Source organism: Caloenas nicobarica, chromosome 2 (assembly GCF_036013445.1).
Source record: "Caloenas nicobarica isolate bCalNic1 chromosome 2, bCalNic1.hap1, whole genome shotgun sequence".
Taxonomy (NCBI): domain Eukaryota; kingdom Metazoa; phylum Chordata; class Aves; order Columbiformes; family Columbidae; genus Caloenas; species Caloenas nicobarica.
The window spans coordinates 39,778,850-39,799,903 of record NC_088246.1 but is presented as its reverse complement, the minus strand read 5'-3'; the positions used below and the strand labels follow the sequence as shown (position 1 = coordinate 39,799,903).

The 21,054-nt window shown below is 36.5% G+C and overlaps 1 protein-coding gene across 1 annotated transcript; it reads left to right on the top strand.

The window, feature by feature from the left end:
• Nucleotides 1–7,217: 7,217 nt before the first annotated feature.
• EFHB (EF-hand domain family member B) lies at nt 7,218–20,124 on the top strand. The gene is given in 14 exon segments (XM_065629784.1): nt 7,218–7,283; nt 7,578–7,640; nt 8,770–8,913; nt 10,714–10,894; nt 11,398–11,508; nt 12,592–12,721; nt 13,098–13,181; nt 14,973–15,040; nt 16,437–16,591; nt 17,374–17,581; nt 17,953–18,159; nt 18,685–18,866; nt 19,964–20,075; nt 20,078–20,124. Coding segments are annotated over 14 exon segments (1,758 nt in total).
• Nucleotides 20,125–21,054: the final 930 nt, after the last annotated feature.

The following is a 21,054-nucleotide window of genomic DNA, read 5'->3' as shown; positions in this document are numbered from 1 at the left end:
CCTGAAACTTAAGAGAACAGATTGCTAACACAGAACAAGTCTTGATGTCTTAGTAGGTGAATACAAACGATCTCACTTAGTACATGTGAATATTAACACACCTTACTCTAGAGACTGTTGGACAAGCATCATTGATTTTCTGTATTGCTGGTGTATTTTGTGAAGCCTCTGTAGTCCCATGTGACTTTTTTATGTCTATAACTGAGGAAGAATGCTGAAAAAATTAGTAATAATTTGGAGATGGCCTTTAAGAATGGTTAAAAGACTGGAAAAACCTTGCCTCACAGTGGAAGATGTGTAGACCTGCTGACCTTGTAAGAGAGAAGAGTAAGGATCCCTTGGTCACAGGCTAAGTGGACTATATAGGAAACAAACCAGTAATGATAAGTGTTTCTTCAGTCTATCAGATTTAACAAGATCTAATAGTTGGCATTTGAGGGAAATAAAAACCAGAACTGGCAAGACATTTAATAAGTTTATCAATAATGATATTTAATCATTGGTACAATTTAATGAAGATTGTTTAGGTAGTCTGTCACTGGAAATACTGAATCAAGATTCAATGTTGATGTCTTCTCAAAATATGCTTTAGTTCAACCACATTTATTTAATTGAACGAAAATTAAGTTAGGTAAAGCCTATGGCTGATGTTATACTAGAGCTGAGGCTCCACTATGTAATTAATTCATAAAATACACGACTACTGTTAGTTGTTCGGTCAGTCCTCTTGCCAGTGCAGGCTTATCTTCTCCTGTTGTTGCTGCTACTTTAGAAATATGCTGAGAAGAGAAAAAAAAGTATAATCAATCATGTCACAGAATTTTTTTTTAATCATCTCCACTCTTTAGTGCTGCTTTAGAAATATCTTGCTTCTTGTAAAATATTATAGCTGACGGCCATGTCGATGAGAAGGAAATCAACAAATCTCATATCTGGCTGCTTTGGTGGTTTTTGGGTTTTTTGTTGTTTTTTTGTTTGTTTGGTTGGTTGGTTGGGGTTTTTTTTTGGGGGGGGGTGTTTTTTGTGGGTTTTTTTTGTTTGTTTCAGGGGGTTTTTGTGGTTTTTTTGTTTGTGTTTCTTTCTCTTTTTTTTTTGTTCTTCCCTTCCCCAGTATGGACATTTCAATACTTTAAAAATTATTGAAGTGAATGGAATAGAACCAGACTTTTATTTTTCTTTTAATCTTCTTCAATTCTTCTTTTCCATGTACTTTTCCATTGTTAGCAGATTGGTCTCAGAGTAATAATTTCACCATTCTGCTTTACGAAGTAAAAGTTAATCACTTACATAAATGGTTTTTGTAAGGCCAATATGTAATTTAAAAAAAGTGAAAAAGACTTCGAGTTCACCAGTGATGTAGAATGCCAGACTAGCTCCAGAGAAATGTGTTTGAAAATATGTGGGTTTTCTGAGCTGTGAGCTTGCTGAAGCTTACCATAAAGACTGTTTTTTAGAACATTTGTAAGAGTTGCCCCTTAAATCAGGTAATACTGCCCTAATGCACTCACTGTTTATTTACCACAACCTTCTGACTGGTTTCAGTATGTTCAACTGGACTGCAGGATTTGCTAAGCAAAACATCAAAATCCTGATAAGCAGATGTTTTTTACTATATACGTTATCAGCATATATCCAAGCACCATCCAGCATCCAACTAACCTGCAGCTGCTTCCTCACTCACCTCCCTGTCATGAGACAGAACAGAATATGAAGAACAAAAGCAAGAAAACTTGTGGGTCAAGATAAAGGCACTTTAATAGATGAAGGAAAGAGGTGAGGGGTAAAGGCCATGTGAAGGAAGTCACTTACTACCCCTCCCCCCACCAACAGACCGATGTCCAACCGGTCTCCAAGCAGCAGCTGTCTTGGAAGCCAGCTTCTTCTTCCTCTACCTGCAATTTTTATTGCTGTGCATGATGCTATGTGATATAGAATATCCCTTTGGTCAATTTGGGTCAGCTGTCCTAGCTGTGTTCCCCTCCCAAGTTTTTTTCCCACCCTCAGAGTTCCCCCTTGGTGGGGATGATGACAAAGGAGGGAGAAAGAGAAAGCCTTGACCCTGTGCAAGGACTGTTCACCAGTAGCTGAAGTATTGCTGTGTTATCAACAAAGCACAAATAGTCACACATCCAAAACACAGCACCATACAGGCTGCTGTGAAGAAAATTAACTCTATCCCAGCCAGACCCAGTACATACATGAACAGTTTTGCATGAAAAATAAAGAAAATACTATGCTGTAAATCTTTAGAATGACTTGAACTTAAATTTAGAGATTAAATGCTCATGTCATGTGTGGCATTTCATGTTTCACTTAATCTACTCAAATGAAGAGCTACTGATGAAAGCTATGATCCTGGTCCATTTCTGTTTCCAGCTGCAACCTTATACCTCTTGAGTATGTTGTGATACGCTACAGCTGCAGAGTGAGTTGGATCAACCACTGTTGTAATGCAAAAATTATTCACCAAAAGACATAGTTTGGCTCAGCTGACTGAACCAACTCATCTGTGGCTGCAGATTCACTAGATCTGGTGCAGATGAGAGTAAAGGAGCATGAGTTCAGAGAGGACAAAGAGCCAAGAATCACCTTTTTGGCAGTAAAATTTGGCTAGGTGTGATGTGAAACCACACGCTCAATTTACGCAAGAAGAATGAGAGAAAATAAAACCATAATGCAGCAATGTTCAGAAAAGAACTGTAACATTCCATATGTAGGGATCAGATATTCCATACTTCTAATATAAATAAATAAATGCTTTCTAAAATCAACATAATCTTTCAGATTAGCAAATGTATCTGAAATTTGAGGCTGAGTGGAATTTGTGATGCAGTAATTATATTCATGTGATACAGTTGTACTAATAAAAAAGGCCAATGGAATAATGTATTACTTTTGCTTGAGAGATAAGACAATTTTTCTCTTGAAAATCCTTTGAGCAGACTTAAGATATGTTGTAGTAGGCCATTTTGCTGAAACTGCTAGCATGAATGCAACTCTCACATGCTTTTTGTCTGTGAAGTATATAGGTAGTCTGTGTTTTGGATTATGTGATGGATACACTCTGAGACTCGGATCCTACAACAGCAAAGCTACGATACTGGTGTGCTGTGAGAAAGTGTGTGTTACCTGCATGAGATTCCTACTGGCTAAGTAACTCCCCGACTGCAACACTGAGCTATAGTATGCTCCTTTTGCTTTGTGAAACTCCCAGATTGTTCATAGCTGATTGACACTGACATACAGGGTCAGCAAACAGCAAAGATTCACTGTGAATTTATGAAACAGAGGCAGGAGAACGTGTGGCAGTAAGCAAGTGACTGAGTTCCAGTTACTGTGTTTTGGACTTGACTGGTCTGTGAATGTTAATGGTGAAGATGAGTTTCTTCTGTTGTGGTCTGGACAAATAGCTGCTTAAGAAAAGCTCTGAAATCACCCAGATAGCTCTATCAGTGCTATCAGCTCTATTTTATCTCATCTTGGGTCATACAGCAAATACCAAAGTGAAACTGTTGGATGATGTTAACGAAACAAAAATTATGTTAGTGTGTCATGATTTTCACCAGATGGATTTCTATCTATTTCAGCATTTCTCTGCAAGAGTGTAATAATATGCTCTGTTCAGTCTTTTTGTGTTTAAATATGACTCTAGATGTGTGGTAATAAACGGAAGTTGGCTTTAAAGGACATGCCAAACCTCTTTATTCTGTTTGAACTTCTCTATTTTTTTAATGTGTCCATCTGCTATAATATCCTTTCTTCTGTCTCTGCTTATGTATATTTTCTCTATACATCCATTGATTTGGTCATACCATAGCATATAGAATGTGTGCAGCACATACAAAGCAGTAATTTTCTATCCATAAATGAGTTGAATAAAACTTATGAAACTAACCAGGCAATAACAACAGCAAAGTATATCAGCATGGCTACTTTCCTTTAAGAGTTTCACAAAATTTGCAGCATTTTACATTGAGTTCTCTGGCCTTCAGAGACCTTAAGGCATTTACAAACTAAGTGTCTTGTCTGCCATGATGCCAGCACCATGGTCAGAATGAGAACTGTGTTGCAGAACATGGGGACTTTGTGCTTCATAAAGAAAGTAAAATGCAGGGGTTTAGGCAGTTTCCATTCCTCAGGTTTAGTGTGAACAAAACAGAAAGAGACACTCTATTGTGGGAATTGGATGTCAGCAAATAGTGGTAACTTTTGAATGATGAGTACTGCTAGGTAAAAAAGTACTGCTGTAGAAGGGAATATTTTTTTCAACTTTTTTCAAAACAGATTTCTCTAGACATCTGATTTTTTTTAACATAGGAGATGACAAATTCATGCTTTAGTCAAGAAAAGTTTTGATCTTCTTTTCTCTAATTGAGTTAATTTTTTGTTGTTGTTAATTCATCAGCTTATCTTTACAATTTATAGATCTTTCCTACCCTACAAATATTCTTCCTGCAGACCAACTAACTCCCAATCTAAGAAAGAATGAATATGTCACTGATTCCTAAAGTGAGCAGGATTATGCGGAAAAGGGGCAGCTCTCTCACTAGAAACATCTGCACGGAACTTTGAATTCACATTTTTTATCTGCACTGTAGACTTCAGGAAACACCTAGAAAATATAAGTAAAAAACCCTAGCTTTTACTACTGTATCCACAGATAATATGCTGAGAATGCACTTACCCTGGCTTTGACCAGGCTGAATCCTGTCTACTTTTAAGGCAATTCATATCATATGAAGGCAAAATCTTTCCAAATACACCCACTACTATTTTAGTTTCATTTCTGTGACTTGAAGATTCACATTTTTAAGAATGTTATTTTTTTTCTGATGGGGGTGAAAATATGGATGCATTTTTTACCACTTAATAATAGTTTTTTGTATATAGGAGGTGAAAGAAATATGTTCTTCTATACCTTTTTACTGGCCGGTTTTCTACAGTATCCACAGTAATTTATAACAGAAGCCGCTCCTGCAGATAAAAATGTTTTCCTGCTTTCTCTAGCACCTTGATGTGTCTCTCATGTCTCGCATCCAGCGAGGCATCTCCCTCTTCCACAAAGAGGCTAGCAAAAGCAAGCATTTCTAAGAGCAGGTTTTTGGTCTGAAGGGGTTTAGGGCCTGCTTCTAAGAGATGTGGAAAGATAGCTAACAGAAGCATGTATGTTGTTACTAGCTTTCAAATTGATTTATACGGGCCTGCATCTCTGCTGAAAAACATGGAGGGGAAAAACAGAGAAGGCTGAGGACTTCTGCTCTACTTGTTTCAGCAATAGGTATTGGTTTTAGATTGCAAGGTCCTCTTTTTCTGCCTTTGTTAGAACCCACTCCATAGGGGCTGAGTGGATTCTTTCAATTAGCAAGTGTGGCCACCTACTGGGGAAAAAAAAAAAAAAAGTAAAAATAAATCAGAAATAACAATGTACAAAATGGTAATAACTTGAGCACAGGTAGATAGCCAGCTAGAATTGCAACAAACACAAGAATAAAAACTCAAGTCCCAGTTTCCTGTGTCATACTATTACAATATAATTTTTGCGATGCTATACTTTGCTCTTCCTATGTATAAATAGTTCCCTCTTCTGACAGCTTTGTCCTTACCCAGCTACTCCTCTCAATCAGATCAAATCCATCCCTGATTTCTAACACCTGCAGTTTTGTTTAAATCACAGTTTAGCCTTTACCAGATAGAAATTGCATATGACAGAAGAACAGATCACAAGGCAAGAGGTAACTGATCACTTTATTTATTAAACTACCAGCAATTACTGCTTTATTTGGCAGGAGCACACGAAGTAACAACAAATATGACTGAAGCATAAATGAACTGAACATGTTAACAGTTTACAAGAGCTTCTTTAGTTCCCAAGTGGTCGTGGATGTTAGCAGTGCTGTACTGCCATGTCTACAGCAGGAAAGAAAAAAAATTGAAAAAGAGCACTAGCAGTGGTCACAGCTGGATAATAGCCAAAGACAGCATATGTTACCTGGAGAAGATTAAGCTATGTTCCCGTGTGCAAGAAGTTAGCTGACCATAATACTGACATCTTCTGTCAATGCCTTCAACAGCCAGAGCTGGTAGTCATGCATCCCTACCACCTGGTGGCCCGGTCATGAGAGAGCAATCACTGCCCCAGCCTCCCATCTTCTATTTGTAGGAAAGGATCCTGAGAATTCAGTTTTAATTTAGTTTCCTTCATTTTAAATCCTTATGAAACACGTTAGAGCTGAGAATAAAATGGCAACAGCTGGTAATGTTTGTTAATTAATTAAGGTTAAGGTCTGTATGTTTATCTAAAATTGGTTTTGCCGTCATAGGACTACAGAGAATGGAGCAGGATGTGATTAAATTTAGATGTTTTGCTGGGAAGAAAGGGGAAGTTTGCTAAATCTCACCTGAGAGTAAAAGTCTTTGTAAGAGCTGAGGAGCTTTAAACAGCAGCAAAACTTGTTTAGTCTTACCCATGCTGCATTTCTGAAATAATCCACATCTGTTTCTGAAAGGCAAATACAGTGGTTTAAGTAGGTGATGTGTTGACTCATTTTAAGACAAACTGTAAGAGCCATTCACCTGTCCTGATACGTGGCTGGTGCTGACAGGCTTCTCTCACCCACCTCTGTGCCATTGTATAGATGGGAGTTGCAGTTTTCTCTAGAGGAACAGTCTCAGTATAAAATATTTTATGTGTTTATACATGTGACAACATTTGTGAAAGGGGCTGTATTTTTTATTAGGATAATTAATAAAGATTTAAAGTTTGATCAGACTTTTGACCCCATAAGACCTTCTTTCAACCCAAAGATGACTCAACTCACCTATCTGAAAGCTGTTGGATTTTCAAGGGCTTTAAATAATTGGTCTAAGCTTTAACTTTTCAAGGACTTTAAATAATTGGTGCAGCTGCAGTTGAACCTTAATTATTCCTTAGATCGCAGTGGTTACAAAATAGCCTGAGTGCAATTTGTTTCCTGGATTTCTCAAGGGGGCCTAACAGGGTGAAGGACAGTGGGTGCTGGATGTGAGGGAGGTGGTTGGGAGGGCTGTGAGGGGTGAGGACGCTGGGTGCGCGGGAGGTGGCGGCAGGGCTGTGAGACGCGGCCGAGCCGCCCGCCCCGCACGATCGCTCCGGTCGCTGCCTCCAGGTGACGCGGCGGCGCCGCCCGCCGCCGTTACCAAGCGAGCGGGGTAACCGGCCGCCGCGGCCCCGTGCGCCCATGGCGGAGCAGCTGCGGCCCGTCTACGAGGGGAAGTTCACCGACAGGTTTCCCGAGCTGTCGGCCGTGAGTGCCTTCGCCGCAGGGGTCCCGCCGCTGCCGCCTTTCTGCGGCCGGGGGCTCGCCGTGGGCTGGGGAAAGAGGCTGCAGGAGGCGCAGCGTGTGCGGCAGGCAGGGGCACCTCGCTGCGGTTACCTGTCTCTCCCCTAAAAATGCGTGTGGCTCTTGTGTTTTTCCCCTTTTATCAAAACGGGGGCAGTTACACAACATCTCATGCAAGGTGTCGGATCTCAATTTGACTAGTTGTGCTTGTTAGTGCAATGGGTTTGGTTATGCCTTGGTTTTTGATGGTGTTTTTAGGCTGGAAAGTTGTTTCCCACTGGCGAGACGGCTGCGGATTGCCTCACTGAGGCTTTACCCAGGGTGAGTTGGTTTTTCAGACGCTCCTTGTGAAACTTCTGTAATAATTTCCCATTAGTAATTGTGCTTTAAGACAGACCTTAAATAAACCAAACCAACAACAACAACAAAAAATGAAACCAAAATAAAACAGTGAAACCCTGGTCATTTTTTTTTCTACATCACTTCTCTTTAGAAATTACACTGTGTAACCTCACCTAGGTGTTCCTGCTCCGGCAGGGGGATTGGACTAGATGATCTTTCGAGGTCCCTTCCAATCCCTAACATTCTGTGATTCTGTGATTACAGGTAGTTTCTACAAAACACATATAATATATATGTAATAGCTCGTAGGATTGTAAAACGTTTCTGGCTGTTCTTTTTCACTCTGCATGTTTTGCAAGATTTATCATGCCTGCTTAGTTGGGACTAAATTGAATTGTTTCAGACAGTTTTTCTTTGGTAATATAATTATAACAATTATTATTACTTCTGATGGAGGTCCTTCTTCCTCATCAAGGATGCCCCTCAGAATTGTGCTTGCCATGGGTTGTTCCCCATGCCCCTGAAGAACTAGAGAGTACTGAGATACAAACATCCCTTAAATAGCAGCTTTTCCTTTAAATTGGTAATTAGAAAAACAAAACCACAAAGACCCACCCCCCCTAACAAACGCTCAAAAGCACACCACAACAAAACCAAAATGAAACAAAAAACAAACCCACCAAAACAAACAATCCCCCACCAAACAGAAAAACCCATCAAAGTTGTGGTTAAAGTAATTTCTGAAATTGTTTCATTGGTGGTGGAATTGTCAATCAGGCTGAAGGTAATAAATGTAACATCTACTATTCATGAAATATAAGTGAAGAAGCTGTTATCCCTTTCAAAGATGGAACCAGATAGTTGAAATCTAGCAACTCTCTCATTACTTTTGTTGCTGGTTTGATAAATTTAGGCTGGGCTATGTTGACCTTATGCTCAGAATATGGGCATCTTCAGGAGTGCATGCGTGTGTTATAGCCCAAAAAGGTCTTCATATTTTGTTCTTACCTCTGTGGAATCACACTGAAATGACTGCGGTACATTTTCTTTTCGTTAATATTTTGTGAATATCTGGTGTCAAATTGTTTTTGCTTTGCCTTATACATAGCCCATTACTCCAACTCCTGTGCGAAAGTTTCGAAATACAACAAATCCAGCTCCTGGTGTTGAAAGAATATTCTACGGCAGAGCGGATGATCCTGACATTGCAGCTCACTTGACACATGGCGTAGAGTCACGTACTTCGCCCAGTGTAAGAATGTGACTCATTTACTTTTGTTTAAGAATGGACCACTTAAGAATGTCCTTAATAAGTGCAACTGATTTCTTCATAGTCAGGGATAAAGCTACGTTTACACTGTAGCATTTCACAACTGTTGTGGATCATCTGAATTCTGAGCTCAATTCATAGGATTTAACTAGCATAATTGAAATAGGAGAACACTTGTAGTGCAATGATTTTTCTCTTATCAGTGACTTAACTTTTGCAATGACTACTGAATTACTCATTTCAACATTTAAGTAAATGAACAGTCTTCTACCCACAAATTTTGCTGCTTGCTTCTTTACTGATTACAGACCTAAACCTGTTGAGCTCTTAATGAGAGCTGCTATCTGAGAACGTGCTTAGAGTTCAGTGTAATTATTATGTATCCTTTCATACCATTGGGTTGAAACTGATTTTGTTAGCTAAAAAGAGATGGTTTGGATATGTTAGACTATTTTGTGTGTATTCTTTACTTCAGAAATAATTTTTGTAATCTGTAATCAAACAGCTGAAGATATCATTGCTGATTTTTGTCACACAATTATTGTTCAAATCTCTAAAAATAAGAGTTGTGTTAGTAAAATACACTTTTATGATGCATTTAATCAGGTAGGCTTGTAAATGTATAGTTTTCAATTTTACAAATGAAGTTGGGGCAAAGAGGAGTTCAGTTCTCAAAAATGGATCTTGAAGGTGAAACACGTTAAGTCCTGATATCAGAGGATGTCGAGTAGGACGTTTATTAGGCATATCCAAAATGGGAAAAAAATCAGGTTCTTGGTGTCACTTCCTGGAAGTTTTACATTGAATGGCTTGATTTGTTTAGCATGTACTGTCAGTGGAAGACTGTTTCACTTTACATTATTAATTAAATATTAACTGGAGGAAGAGTTGGAATCTCAGTGAGTTCTCTAAGTGTACATTTGGATCCATTTTATTTGCCATTACTTTTTTCTATATTCCTTTATATAACGTTCAACAAGAGTCTAATATTATACTAAACCCTCTCTAGACTGCCCATTACTTTGGTTAACCTGAAAAATCAAATGATTTGGGAAGATCAAAATACCCTGTTTTGACATTTTTGAAACTTTTTTTTGATATTTTCTTTTTCCCCCTTGAAGTTTACCTAATTTTACAAGTAACTTCTATTTACCCAAGCCCAGTGTATACACTGAGAAGAAAATTTTGTCTAACATAGTGCTAAGCTTTGAAAAGCCTGCTGAAGTAATTTCTGTTGATGTGTCATTTTAGTATGTAATGTTAGTGTATATCTTGAAATATGATGTTTAAATTCTGCATTGGCATAACTGAGAGTAGCTGTTTAGAGAACAGATAGTCTTAACCACTAGACAATAGATGTTTTTAATCATAAGCACCAGGAGACTTCAATCCAAAGGTGTTACAACTATAATCATTTTCACACTTAAGCATTTGGCTATATTATAATTTGACTGTAGTTTCTAGTATACTCTGAGAACAGAAACGCTACAGTCTGAAATTTTATGAATTAACAAGTGGAAAAACTCACATAGAAGTTCTGTCTCACAATATGTATTTTATTTAGCTGGAGATTTAGCATAGCATTGGTTACTAGTGGTCTCTCAAAATACGGTTTTGTTTTACAACTTAGATAAACATATGTAAGTGTAACCATATAAGATCTCAGAATACTTAACGATCAAACTTTTGTTCCTCTGTGTGTGAGGGGGTAGCCATATTGAGGTGTGAATGATTAAATTTTGCTGCTTTTCCTGCCTCTTGTGTTGTTTGTGATGTCTTTAGGTAGCTTCATTGATAAATCCACTTCCTAAAACTAATTTTCAACAAAAAATACAAGACAAAAAAGAAGCAATCTACCTTAGTAATCGTCAAGCACCCTTGGGCAGATCACATGATCAATCTTCTATGTTACCTAAGGGCTTGGATATAATTAATACTACATTTGGAACAAAAGTCATCAAAGGTAGGAAAATTTAGCTTTAAAACATATTTCTTCTAAACATGAGATAATCTGGAATTTAGTATCTAGCACATATTTTCTGCTTGCAACAATTCCATCCTAATAGAAAAGTTGTTATTATACCAGTTATTGAAAGGCATAAAAATGTACTGGTATTTTTCAGTTACACTGAAGAAACAATCAACTGAGAATATTTGGTAACTAGTAAGGCTTTTGGCCCTGTTCTTTTTTTATTTCCCTGGAGATGTGTTTAGGTAGCTGAGAACTTACCTTCCTTTTTTCAACTATTCTAGTAGGTCTAATAAAAGATATTATCTTTACCTGTGAATCTTTCCTCCGTAGACCGGAGCAAATCACATATGTGCTGAGCATGTAACTCTATTGCAACAGTTATGGTCATTAGCACCTTCTCTAATAAGATATTGTTTAAAATTAAGATCCAGCCAAACAAAACACCCACCCCCCCCTTGCCTCCCCTAACCATATATTTATTCCTTACTTTCCAGATGTATCAGCTGGAGATCTCGTAAATCCACCAAAAACTTTTGAGGAAGTGGATAAAGAAGCCAGAGAAGGACATGATCTGTACATTGTGTCACATGATGACTATTATGCAGGTAAGTTCAAAGGCTGATGAGAAACTGCATAAAGTTCTGATATAAATAGAAGTAATTGTTCCTCTTTGAGTCTTCAACACACATTATATGCTATTTTTTGAGATATAAACTATTACTTTTTACTACTATATTAATATAAACTTGTAATTTTATTTTCCTTCTTCCCCACCTTCCTTCAGTGTTTTAGTGGAATTGCTCATTATGTTTCTGTCTCCTTTGCAACTTCCATCCACAAGATCATGGAGAGGCCAAGCCAAAATGAGACAGCAAAAAAAAGTGTCAACTATATGCCCAAGTTTTGAATAATAACATAAAAATTCCATGCTGCCAGACAGCTAGAGGAAGCCCTTATCAGCAAGCATGCAGCAAATAATATTTTTTGAAAGTTCTAATTGCCATATCTTTCAAAAGGTGATTGAAAAGAACTTGAAGAAACAGAAGGACATTTTTTTTTTTCCTGTGACAAGAAATGTGCTTGCAGCTCACTTACATAGAGTACTTATGTGATATTCTTGTACGTGAAACTTCATTTTATGGGCAAGACTGGATTAATAGATTAATGAACAATGAGGGTAATGTCATGTTTACAGTGAAGTCAGTGACGAAGCAAGGGTACAGCACCTCAAAACCATTTTTTTTTTCCTTCTAGCATTTTTGATTTTTAACAAATAGTAAATTAAATGGTACACATATGTGCTCAGGTATGGACATTATAAAGTGATTTTTTTGCATGACCCTCACTACTTAGGCTGCCTGGTATTTTTTCACTAATTCTGTTGGGTTTGTCTTTAATCAGACATAAGAGGACATCCAACTGTTTTACCACCAGTGCAGTTTTTGCTTTATATTTTGCCTTTTATTGACAACGAGATTATTCCTAACTACTTAATAAACATGAAGAATGCGAGATTATTCCTAACTACTTAATAAACATGAAGAATGCAATTTAGTTGTCTTTAATTGAACAGAATTGTTAATTAGTTATTTGCTTTTTTTTCTTCATTGTTTTGTCCAAGATTGAAGATACTTGGAACATTTTTATTCTTGAGGTGTTTAATGCAGATTGAAACACTTTTTCCACAGGAGAAGCAGTAAATAGGAAGTATGACTCTCCAAACTTCAGCAAGTCTTTTCTTTACGGAATAGAAACCCCTCACTTTGATGATGGGCGAAATGTATCCAAATGCTTAAATTGGCTTTGTGATCTGCAATCGTAAGTTGCAATGAGTTCACTAGTCAATTAGTGGTGTGAGTTCTTGAGAAGAGTGAATCTTCGTATTTGAAGATAATTTTACATCTCACAATCCCATCTTTAACTATATTGAATTGAATAGGAAATGCAAGGAGAAATTTTCAGAATAGTTTATCTAAATCAGTTCTACCATAGTATAGCAGCACTTGGCATGTGTTTAGCATTATGTAGAAACACCTTTCATTTTATATAGAAAGATTTTTCAATTACTAAATTTGTGTTTGTCTTGCAGAGGAGTTCCTGTTTCCTTCTAATGTAAATTAATATATTTTAAAAATATTATTGAAAAAATGGTGAATATTGTTAAATATGTGAGAGTTATTTTCATAATTTGTAGGAAGAGAGCAGCACAAATCGTATCAAAACGAAGTGACGATTTCAAGGAAAAATTTCAGCCTCAGCTTGGAAAAGTCCTTGATCCGTAAGTGAGCAAAGATACCTTCCGAGAACAAAATTCATTCCCGTTTGTGAAGTCTCCAGTGTCTTTTTCTGTCGTGGGTAAAAATTGTAAATGTACACTCAATGTTTCCACTGCAGCAGTCAATTACAGAAAGGGATTTTCTACTTGCCCTAATTAGTCTGATAAATACACAGGTTACTGATGAGGGCTGTATTGTGTCTGTATGGTGAGCTTAAGTCGTATTTGTTTAAATAGTCTATATCTGAATTGATCAGATTGATTTGCATCAGGCAAATTACAAGCATGCTGTAACACTTCCTTATTTTTTCCTGTCTTTTGCATTTAGGAAGGTTTGCAGGAATGGAAATGTCTCACCTATTGTTTGGGGATTTTACCGTTTTTCTTACTCTGACCCTATTTCCGGGTAGCTTTGTTACATTAACTGTATTCTCACTTTATTACTTCCTTGGAAAAGGACACGTAATTAAATTGTATTATTATCTAGCTGCATATATAAACCCTCAGTCATATCATTACAATGATTCATAAACATTGGATGATCTGGAACAGCTTTTTAATTTTTACAAAACGGTGCTTATGAAGGGCTGTAGTAGTCCTAAGGTACAGTGTGGTCAGGATCCAGCTGTGCTGCAAATCTAGGGCTCCTGAATGTATATGAAGACTGCCTTTGCAGATGCTCCAGATTTCTGCAAAATTGTATCTGAAGTCTTGCAAACTACATTATTCGCTTTGGTAGCGAAATTTAACTTTAAGCTCAAGACTGCAGGCTTAAGTAACACTGGAGAACTATGCTCATAGTACCTGTAGGGAGTAAATGCAAATGTGAGCCGGTTTCTCCTCTCCCTTTCTCTGTGTCCTGCCTTACTGTGAAGCAGACTTGGAGTGTGAGCAACATGAGGCAATGTGATCAGTCAGAGAATATTGGTTGCAGTGCAAACTCAAACCCAGCACTAATATTACAAGACAGATACAAGCTAATCTGATTTTATTTAGTGAATTTTACACCATCCACATCCCATGTGTAATATGAAAATGATAAAATAAAAATACACAGTAGTTTTTAGATTACAGTGCTTCCATCTCTCCGTGGATTTGTTTGCTTGTTTTGTATTTTGGAACAAAGCACTGATTTTTCTATTCAGTTTTGATGGAGACTTCTGATTCATGTAACAGTTTTAATTATTAAACGTAGAGATAAAATGAACATTGCATCTTTTTTCAAATTAAGAAATAAACAGTCCTTTAATGTCAACAACAGCATCTTAATCTTCTGGTAAATAAAACTAGGCCAAGTTTTGCAGGTGGATATTGGCTTGGTTTTGGTGGACACAAAACTGCATGTGAAAAAGCATGTGAGATTTTCCACTGTAGCCAGAAGTACTTTATTCGGAGACGTTATTTCGGTTCAAGATCTGGTTTGTCTTAAACTTTCCTCTTTGACTAGTATGTTATAAGGACTTTTCTCACTCGTTTGTGTCACTGTCTTAGGAAAAATAGTCTCTGCTAAAATACTTCTTTTTTCTTTTCATGAGCATAAATGTCCAAAATGTTAATGTTTACATTTGGTTGTGTTATATTATGAATAGTAAATGTTCTAAACAGGTTTATAAAGGGATACTTTTCTGGAATAGCAACTTGGAAGCAAAGTGCTGACAAACAAAGTTCAGGTGGACTGTGTATCATCCCTAATTACATAACAGATGATTATATATTTTTTAATAGTAACATAGGCTTTATTTTGGCTATTAATAAACTATTTGACAATTAACAAAGAAATGTGCTTATTGACAGTATAGCAGAAACTATGAATGTTCCCCCAGACCATACATTTGGAGTGTTACTCCATCCAGATGAGTGTGGTAAGTTCAGGGGTAGAATAACATCTTATCTTGTTGATGAAACTATGCTGAAGTAATTACTGTTGGTTGTGTAGTATATCATTTTCCTAAAATCCTAGAGGTGAGGTACAAAAATGTACAAGTGACACTAAATTTTTTGAGGGAAAATTTGAGACTAATTGAAATTGCTAGCAGAAAAAACTCGAATGTCAGAAATGAAGAAACTTTAGTTTTTTGGTGGTTTTTTTAAGCCTCTGTATCTGAATGTAAACAAAATGAGAAATGGCAGAAAACTCATATTGACATCTAAGTGACAAAGTTAAAATGACTATTTAAATCACTTACATGTATTTTCTTTCAATGATTTTTGCAGCACTTCCGTTTAAAAAAAAGCAAAAGTAACAAGCATTAAATAATAATAATAAGTTTTTGAAGGTAGCAGGGAGACAGAAAACAGAATGAAAATTAAAAATTTTTGCTTTTTATTATGACAAAATTTTGAAAAGTAGTTAACTCAAATAGTCAATGTTGGAATTTATGCTGTTTTAATGTTATGTTTAATGACTAGGGAATACAGTGAATATTTAGGCAGCAAAAAATGGAAGTGGCTCAAAGTTATTTAATTATTCAAGACCAGAGAAGGCTTCTTCAAATTCTGCATAAGCTTTTATATATGCTCTACTATGTGGGGTAATAGAGTTAAATATTTTAATTGTGTAGGTATGCTTGTCCTATAGACAATAGCAGAAGGAACTGAACAAAAAAATTCATTATTAACAAGTAGAAAATAATGCATGTATATTGCTGTTATTATAGAAGGGGATTAGGTGAGCTACTGCTATTTTTTATTGGACTGTGGATGAACTTGCACTCCATAAAGTGACCTTGGGAATTGGGATGAAGATTGTAGCTCAGTGTCCCGAAGTGTTTAAAAATGGTAATAAAGTTAGGATATGTAGAAAATGGGAAGAGTAACACAAAAATAGTACATTGTCTTTCTAGAAATCAGTGGTATATATAATTCTCTGAAATATTGAATTGACTTTTCCATTGGTTCATGTGAGTATCCTGAAACACAACAGACTGGAAGCAATAGGTTAATCTGTGTTCTTTTGTGCTCAACTATCTGGACATCAAGTAACTTAATGCTGTCAGAAGCTTTTAGAAGCAGTGGATGGATTTTTGAAGCCTTATTAAGATATTTCAAATTTTTTTATATTAACTGCACATGAGCAGAGAAATCATCATATGGAGCATTTGATGTTTAAATGAAATGTCCATTTCAGATGTTTAGCAGTGCTGAAAATCAGCATCTTGAAACTGAAATTCTCCTTTTCCTTAAGAGTGTGAGCCATTTTTTTAAATGTCCATTTTCTGTATACGCACAACTAATGGACAAAGTGTTTATTTTTTATAGGAGTTGGTGATCTTATTCACTGCCGGCTTCCCTGTGAGCTCCTCCGTGGTAAAGATAGAGAGAGAGCTGTCTTGACTGCAGTCCGGCAAAGTTTGAAGAAAGTTAACTATGAGAATTTTGACATGTTACTAGAAGCATTCAGGCATTATGATAAGGTTAGTGCTTTGAAAAAATATAAATGTAAAGGAGTGTGTGAAATTAGCACTCCTGTGACAACCTGGGGATACAGACATGAAGAAACACAAGTATAGTAAGTCAAATACAGATGAAGACTATAAAGAAAAGGTAACTTTATAGTAATTATATGTTTAATATACTGTGATATGCTATGGAATTAAACACAATAGTATTTGGAGTATCCAAGTTAACAGCAAGTGAGTGACTTGTGGGCAAGAGTATTCTTAGCATTTTTTGCTCTTCAAAATCAGGTATTTCTTCCTAAAATAAATATGGTTGAAGGGCTTATGTTCGTATTTTCTTCCAAGCTGTACTTTTTGACTGAGTCACCAAGCATCAGAATTTAATATATTTCCTTTTTTTCTTGCTGTAAAAAATATAATTGACATTTACTATATAACATTAATTGTAATGTATACAGAATGACTGATGCCTTACTTTCAAAAAAAATCTTGGCTTTACCTCAACATTTATGATTAGATTGTTATCTTGTCACAATACTCTGTCACTCTGACTTTTTTTTTAATCTCAAATCACTGTATTACTTGTTGAAAACTATTTATTGACACTTTTATATTTGGATTTTTGATTTCTAAGTTACTCAGGGTTTCTTTTTTGACTCAGCAATGTTACTTTTCTAAAATGATGTGCCTAGCCCTATATATATATATTTGTGTATATAAACACATATGTTTATGCATTCCTTTTGGTGAGGCCTTTTTAAAACGGCTGTCATAACAAACTCTTCTATTTATAATAGAATGGTGATGGGATGATAGACAAGGAAGACCTGCGAAAGTCCTGTTTTCAGCTTAATCTGAATCTAGATGATGAGCTCCTGGATTCCTTGTTTGACTATTGTGATTTGGATAAAGATGGTCTGATTAATTATCTGGAGTTCGCAAACTTTCTGAACTGGAAAGACAAAATGGCTGTTAAACAGTTTGAAGAAAAAATAATTACAAAAGGTAAATGACTTAATACTGGGAAATTGTGGAGATGATCCTGTTCTTATAACAGCTGTTGAAAGAACATTGCTGACAGAGTAGGTGCTCCTTTAGAGGGGTAGGATTTAGATTGTATTTAATCCTTGCCTATCACCAGCAGAGCCTCAGATACAAATGTATTTCAGAACCCCGGAGTTCTGTATTGCATGCTGATAATATCCCATAAATCAGGAGAAAGTGAAAAATCTCATAGAGTCATTATCAGATATGCAGATTAATTATCTTATGTGGTCTGCTTTATAGTTTTTCAAGGATTTAAGCAATGTTTTTTACCTCTTGGTCTACAAAGTGCTGATAATAAATCCTGGCTGTACCATAACTTTTGTTTATAGGGAAAAACTTAAATGCACCTGTTCTGCCTGAAGACACAAAGACAAATGAGGAGCCACTGCTGAAGCAGGAAGATCTTGTGTTAAAAGAACCAGGAAGCTCAGAAAAGACACCAAAAACGCTTACAAGATCAACAGATCGTGTATCTGCAAATTATAAAACAACTTCTTCTCAGTATAATGCCGTAGTAGGTGGTCTCCCAACAACCTGTAAGTAAAATGGACTGTACTTCTCACTTCTGAGCATTGTTTAAGACAAAATCGGGAAAAAGTTTAAAAAGTATTGCTACAGATTCTACTAATGTACAATAGTGAATTAATTTATCTAATCTAAATTTGTTTAGGATTGTGACTTGGAAGTTGGCATGGCTTGGATGTTTGGCATGGTTAATCCATTCAAAACATGAAAGTTAATCTAGATGTCTTTGAGAAATTACTAGTGATTTTACGAGAGCAATATCTCATTGAAATCACCTAAAATGTACTTAGCTGGAAATACTGGATAAGTACTAGAATATTACCGAAAGATTTCCTGTTGTCATGCTTCATGATGTAGCTGAAGCGAAGAATTCTAAAACATGAAAAAAGAGATGAGGAATAAAATTATATAAATTCTTATTCACCCTATGTGAGATGAAATATAAAATTTGTTATTTCACACAAAATATTTTATTGTCCCTGGCACTATCTTTACACACAGGCTTTTCCATGCTACCTGTTGGTTGATTCCCACAGGTTATCGAGTGTGTGGTGTTCCAACTATTCGCTCAGATATTCCTGCTCCTCGGATTCGCCGCGTCAATGACAGAACTAATTATGGTGATGAGGCCAATGCTTATGGATTATTGTTCCCTTCTGTCTTCAGTCAAAAGGGAGTGTATGAAAGCGACTTTTTTAAAACAAGACCAAAGGAAGAGGTATAGTGTATTTCTTCAGAATATTCTTCCAAGATAAACATATCTCTAGCCGTGTAGGAGTGGCAAGTCATATTATCAAATAAGCAGGTTGTAAAATTCAGTGTTGGCACATTACCATCTTTCTTTACATTCATCCAACTATCTGAAAAAATTGTACTCTTCACATTCATAATTATTCATAAAGGTGGTAGATATTAATTTTATTGAGATCCAACTTCAATAAGTAATATAAGGAAGTATGTCAGGTTATTGCTACTCACATGCTTGAATGCTGTGTCACCGAGGGTTGCTAATTAATCTAAGTCTTAAGAGTCTATGACTCATCATTTCTACAGTGAGAAGAGCAAAGCAGTTGTGAAATTTCTGTCTTTGCCTATATTCAAACTTCTGAGCAAGGTCCCAAGTAATGGTAGACTTAGCCCTGCTTTTGTTATGTAGTTAGGCAGATGATATGCAGAGATCTCTTCCAACCTGAGTTATTCTATGATTCCACAAGTAGATGTCTTTAGAGGTGCCACAAGAAGTTCTTTACAGGTGTGTAAAACTAGTTTCTGTCACAGAGGCATGTTCAGTGGAAAATTTTACCCAAGGTGTCTCTCCTCAGACAAACTTGCAGGTTTTGCTAATGACAAATTCAGCAAACTGTTCAAACAGACCTTTTAAGTGCTCTGCTGAGTCAGGGCCATAGGCTCAGATCTGCAAAAGATCTGTGAATACAATAATTTAACCTGATTTATGTTGATAACTGCAAACAGAAAAAATGCAATGGATAAACAGGACCTAACTTGGGACTTTTAGAAAATTTTTCCTTTTCCCTGAATCTTCTGTTTTTGATTTTTCCAATGTTGAAGTTGCAGTAGCACTACTTTATTAACTAAAGACAATTTTGTACACCACAGCTTTCATCCCAAGAAGATTCAGATTTACATAAATAGGAACATCTTTGGTTAAGGATGCAGGATGTGGTCTGTAGTTTTTATTTAAGAGTGGGAAAATATTATTTGGCAAATAGAGTCTGGATTTTACATAAACTAAACAGATATTGCTAATATAAATAAAATGCTGACCAGAATTACATGAACTGTATTACTTTGTAGATTAAACAAATCCTCTGCAACATGGGCATGTACACTTCAGATGAAAGGTTTGAAGAGATATGGAAGCAAGCTGGTATGACACATCAGAATGAAGAGGTTTGTGTAGAAAGCATCGTGTACTGGATGAGATACATGGATCACACACAAAACCCAGTTGCTAATTCTAGTCTTTAGGTATTGCATTTATTTAAATTGACACCAGTCATGATTGCTGAATACAATAAACATTTTCAATAACGTGTGTTTACAGAAGTGGAGTTCACTGTTTCTTGTCTTTCTGAATAGTGGGTTCACCACATGTATATGAATCTTGCTGCAGTCATTGCAGTTAGTAGGAACTGGTATCCACAGGAATAAAAGGGGATACCGCATGTTTGTAAATGGAATGCAAATATTTATTTTATCTTCTTTATCTGTTTTTTTACAGAGTTTCTAAGTCTAAATAACAATACTTTGAGCACGGATACATTTTTGATTTTTGAATTTATCTTTTCTTTAAATACTCTAGTAGGATTTGGAGGATGTTGCTGGCCAAAAGTTTTACTGAGTCCTACAATGTTTCTCTATGTCTTAAATACTAGGAATGCATGTGTAACGCCAGCTTAGGATTTCATTGTAATGCTTTACTCACCCAATTGTTACGATTCCTGTTCTGCCAGTGCTCTAGGTGCCTGTAATTTACTAGCTTGTTATATGAGATCCACAAGCCAGACCCTTTTGTACATCATTGTTGTGGCATTAATAGTTGCTGTCCTTCATTAAGTAGAAAAAATTTGCTTCCTGGTATCTCTAGGGAGCAGGTGGTGGAAATGCTGCTTTATGAAGGCAGCTTCTTTCCTGCTGTGAATGAAAGTTGTTCTGCGCTGTTGTTGCCTTGCCTTCCCATCCTTCTGGAACCCTGTGCATGCACTGAAAAGCACGCAGGAGGCAGACTGTGAACATCCCAAGTGAAATCATGACAAAGATTAATGTACTGCTAATTTCCATTGAATTTATTATGTCAGGATTTTACTGCCTCCAGTGACATTCTCTAAAGCTCCTCTTCTGCTCGAGTAAGGTAGGAGTTCCCTCCTGTACCTTTGTTGTGGTAT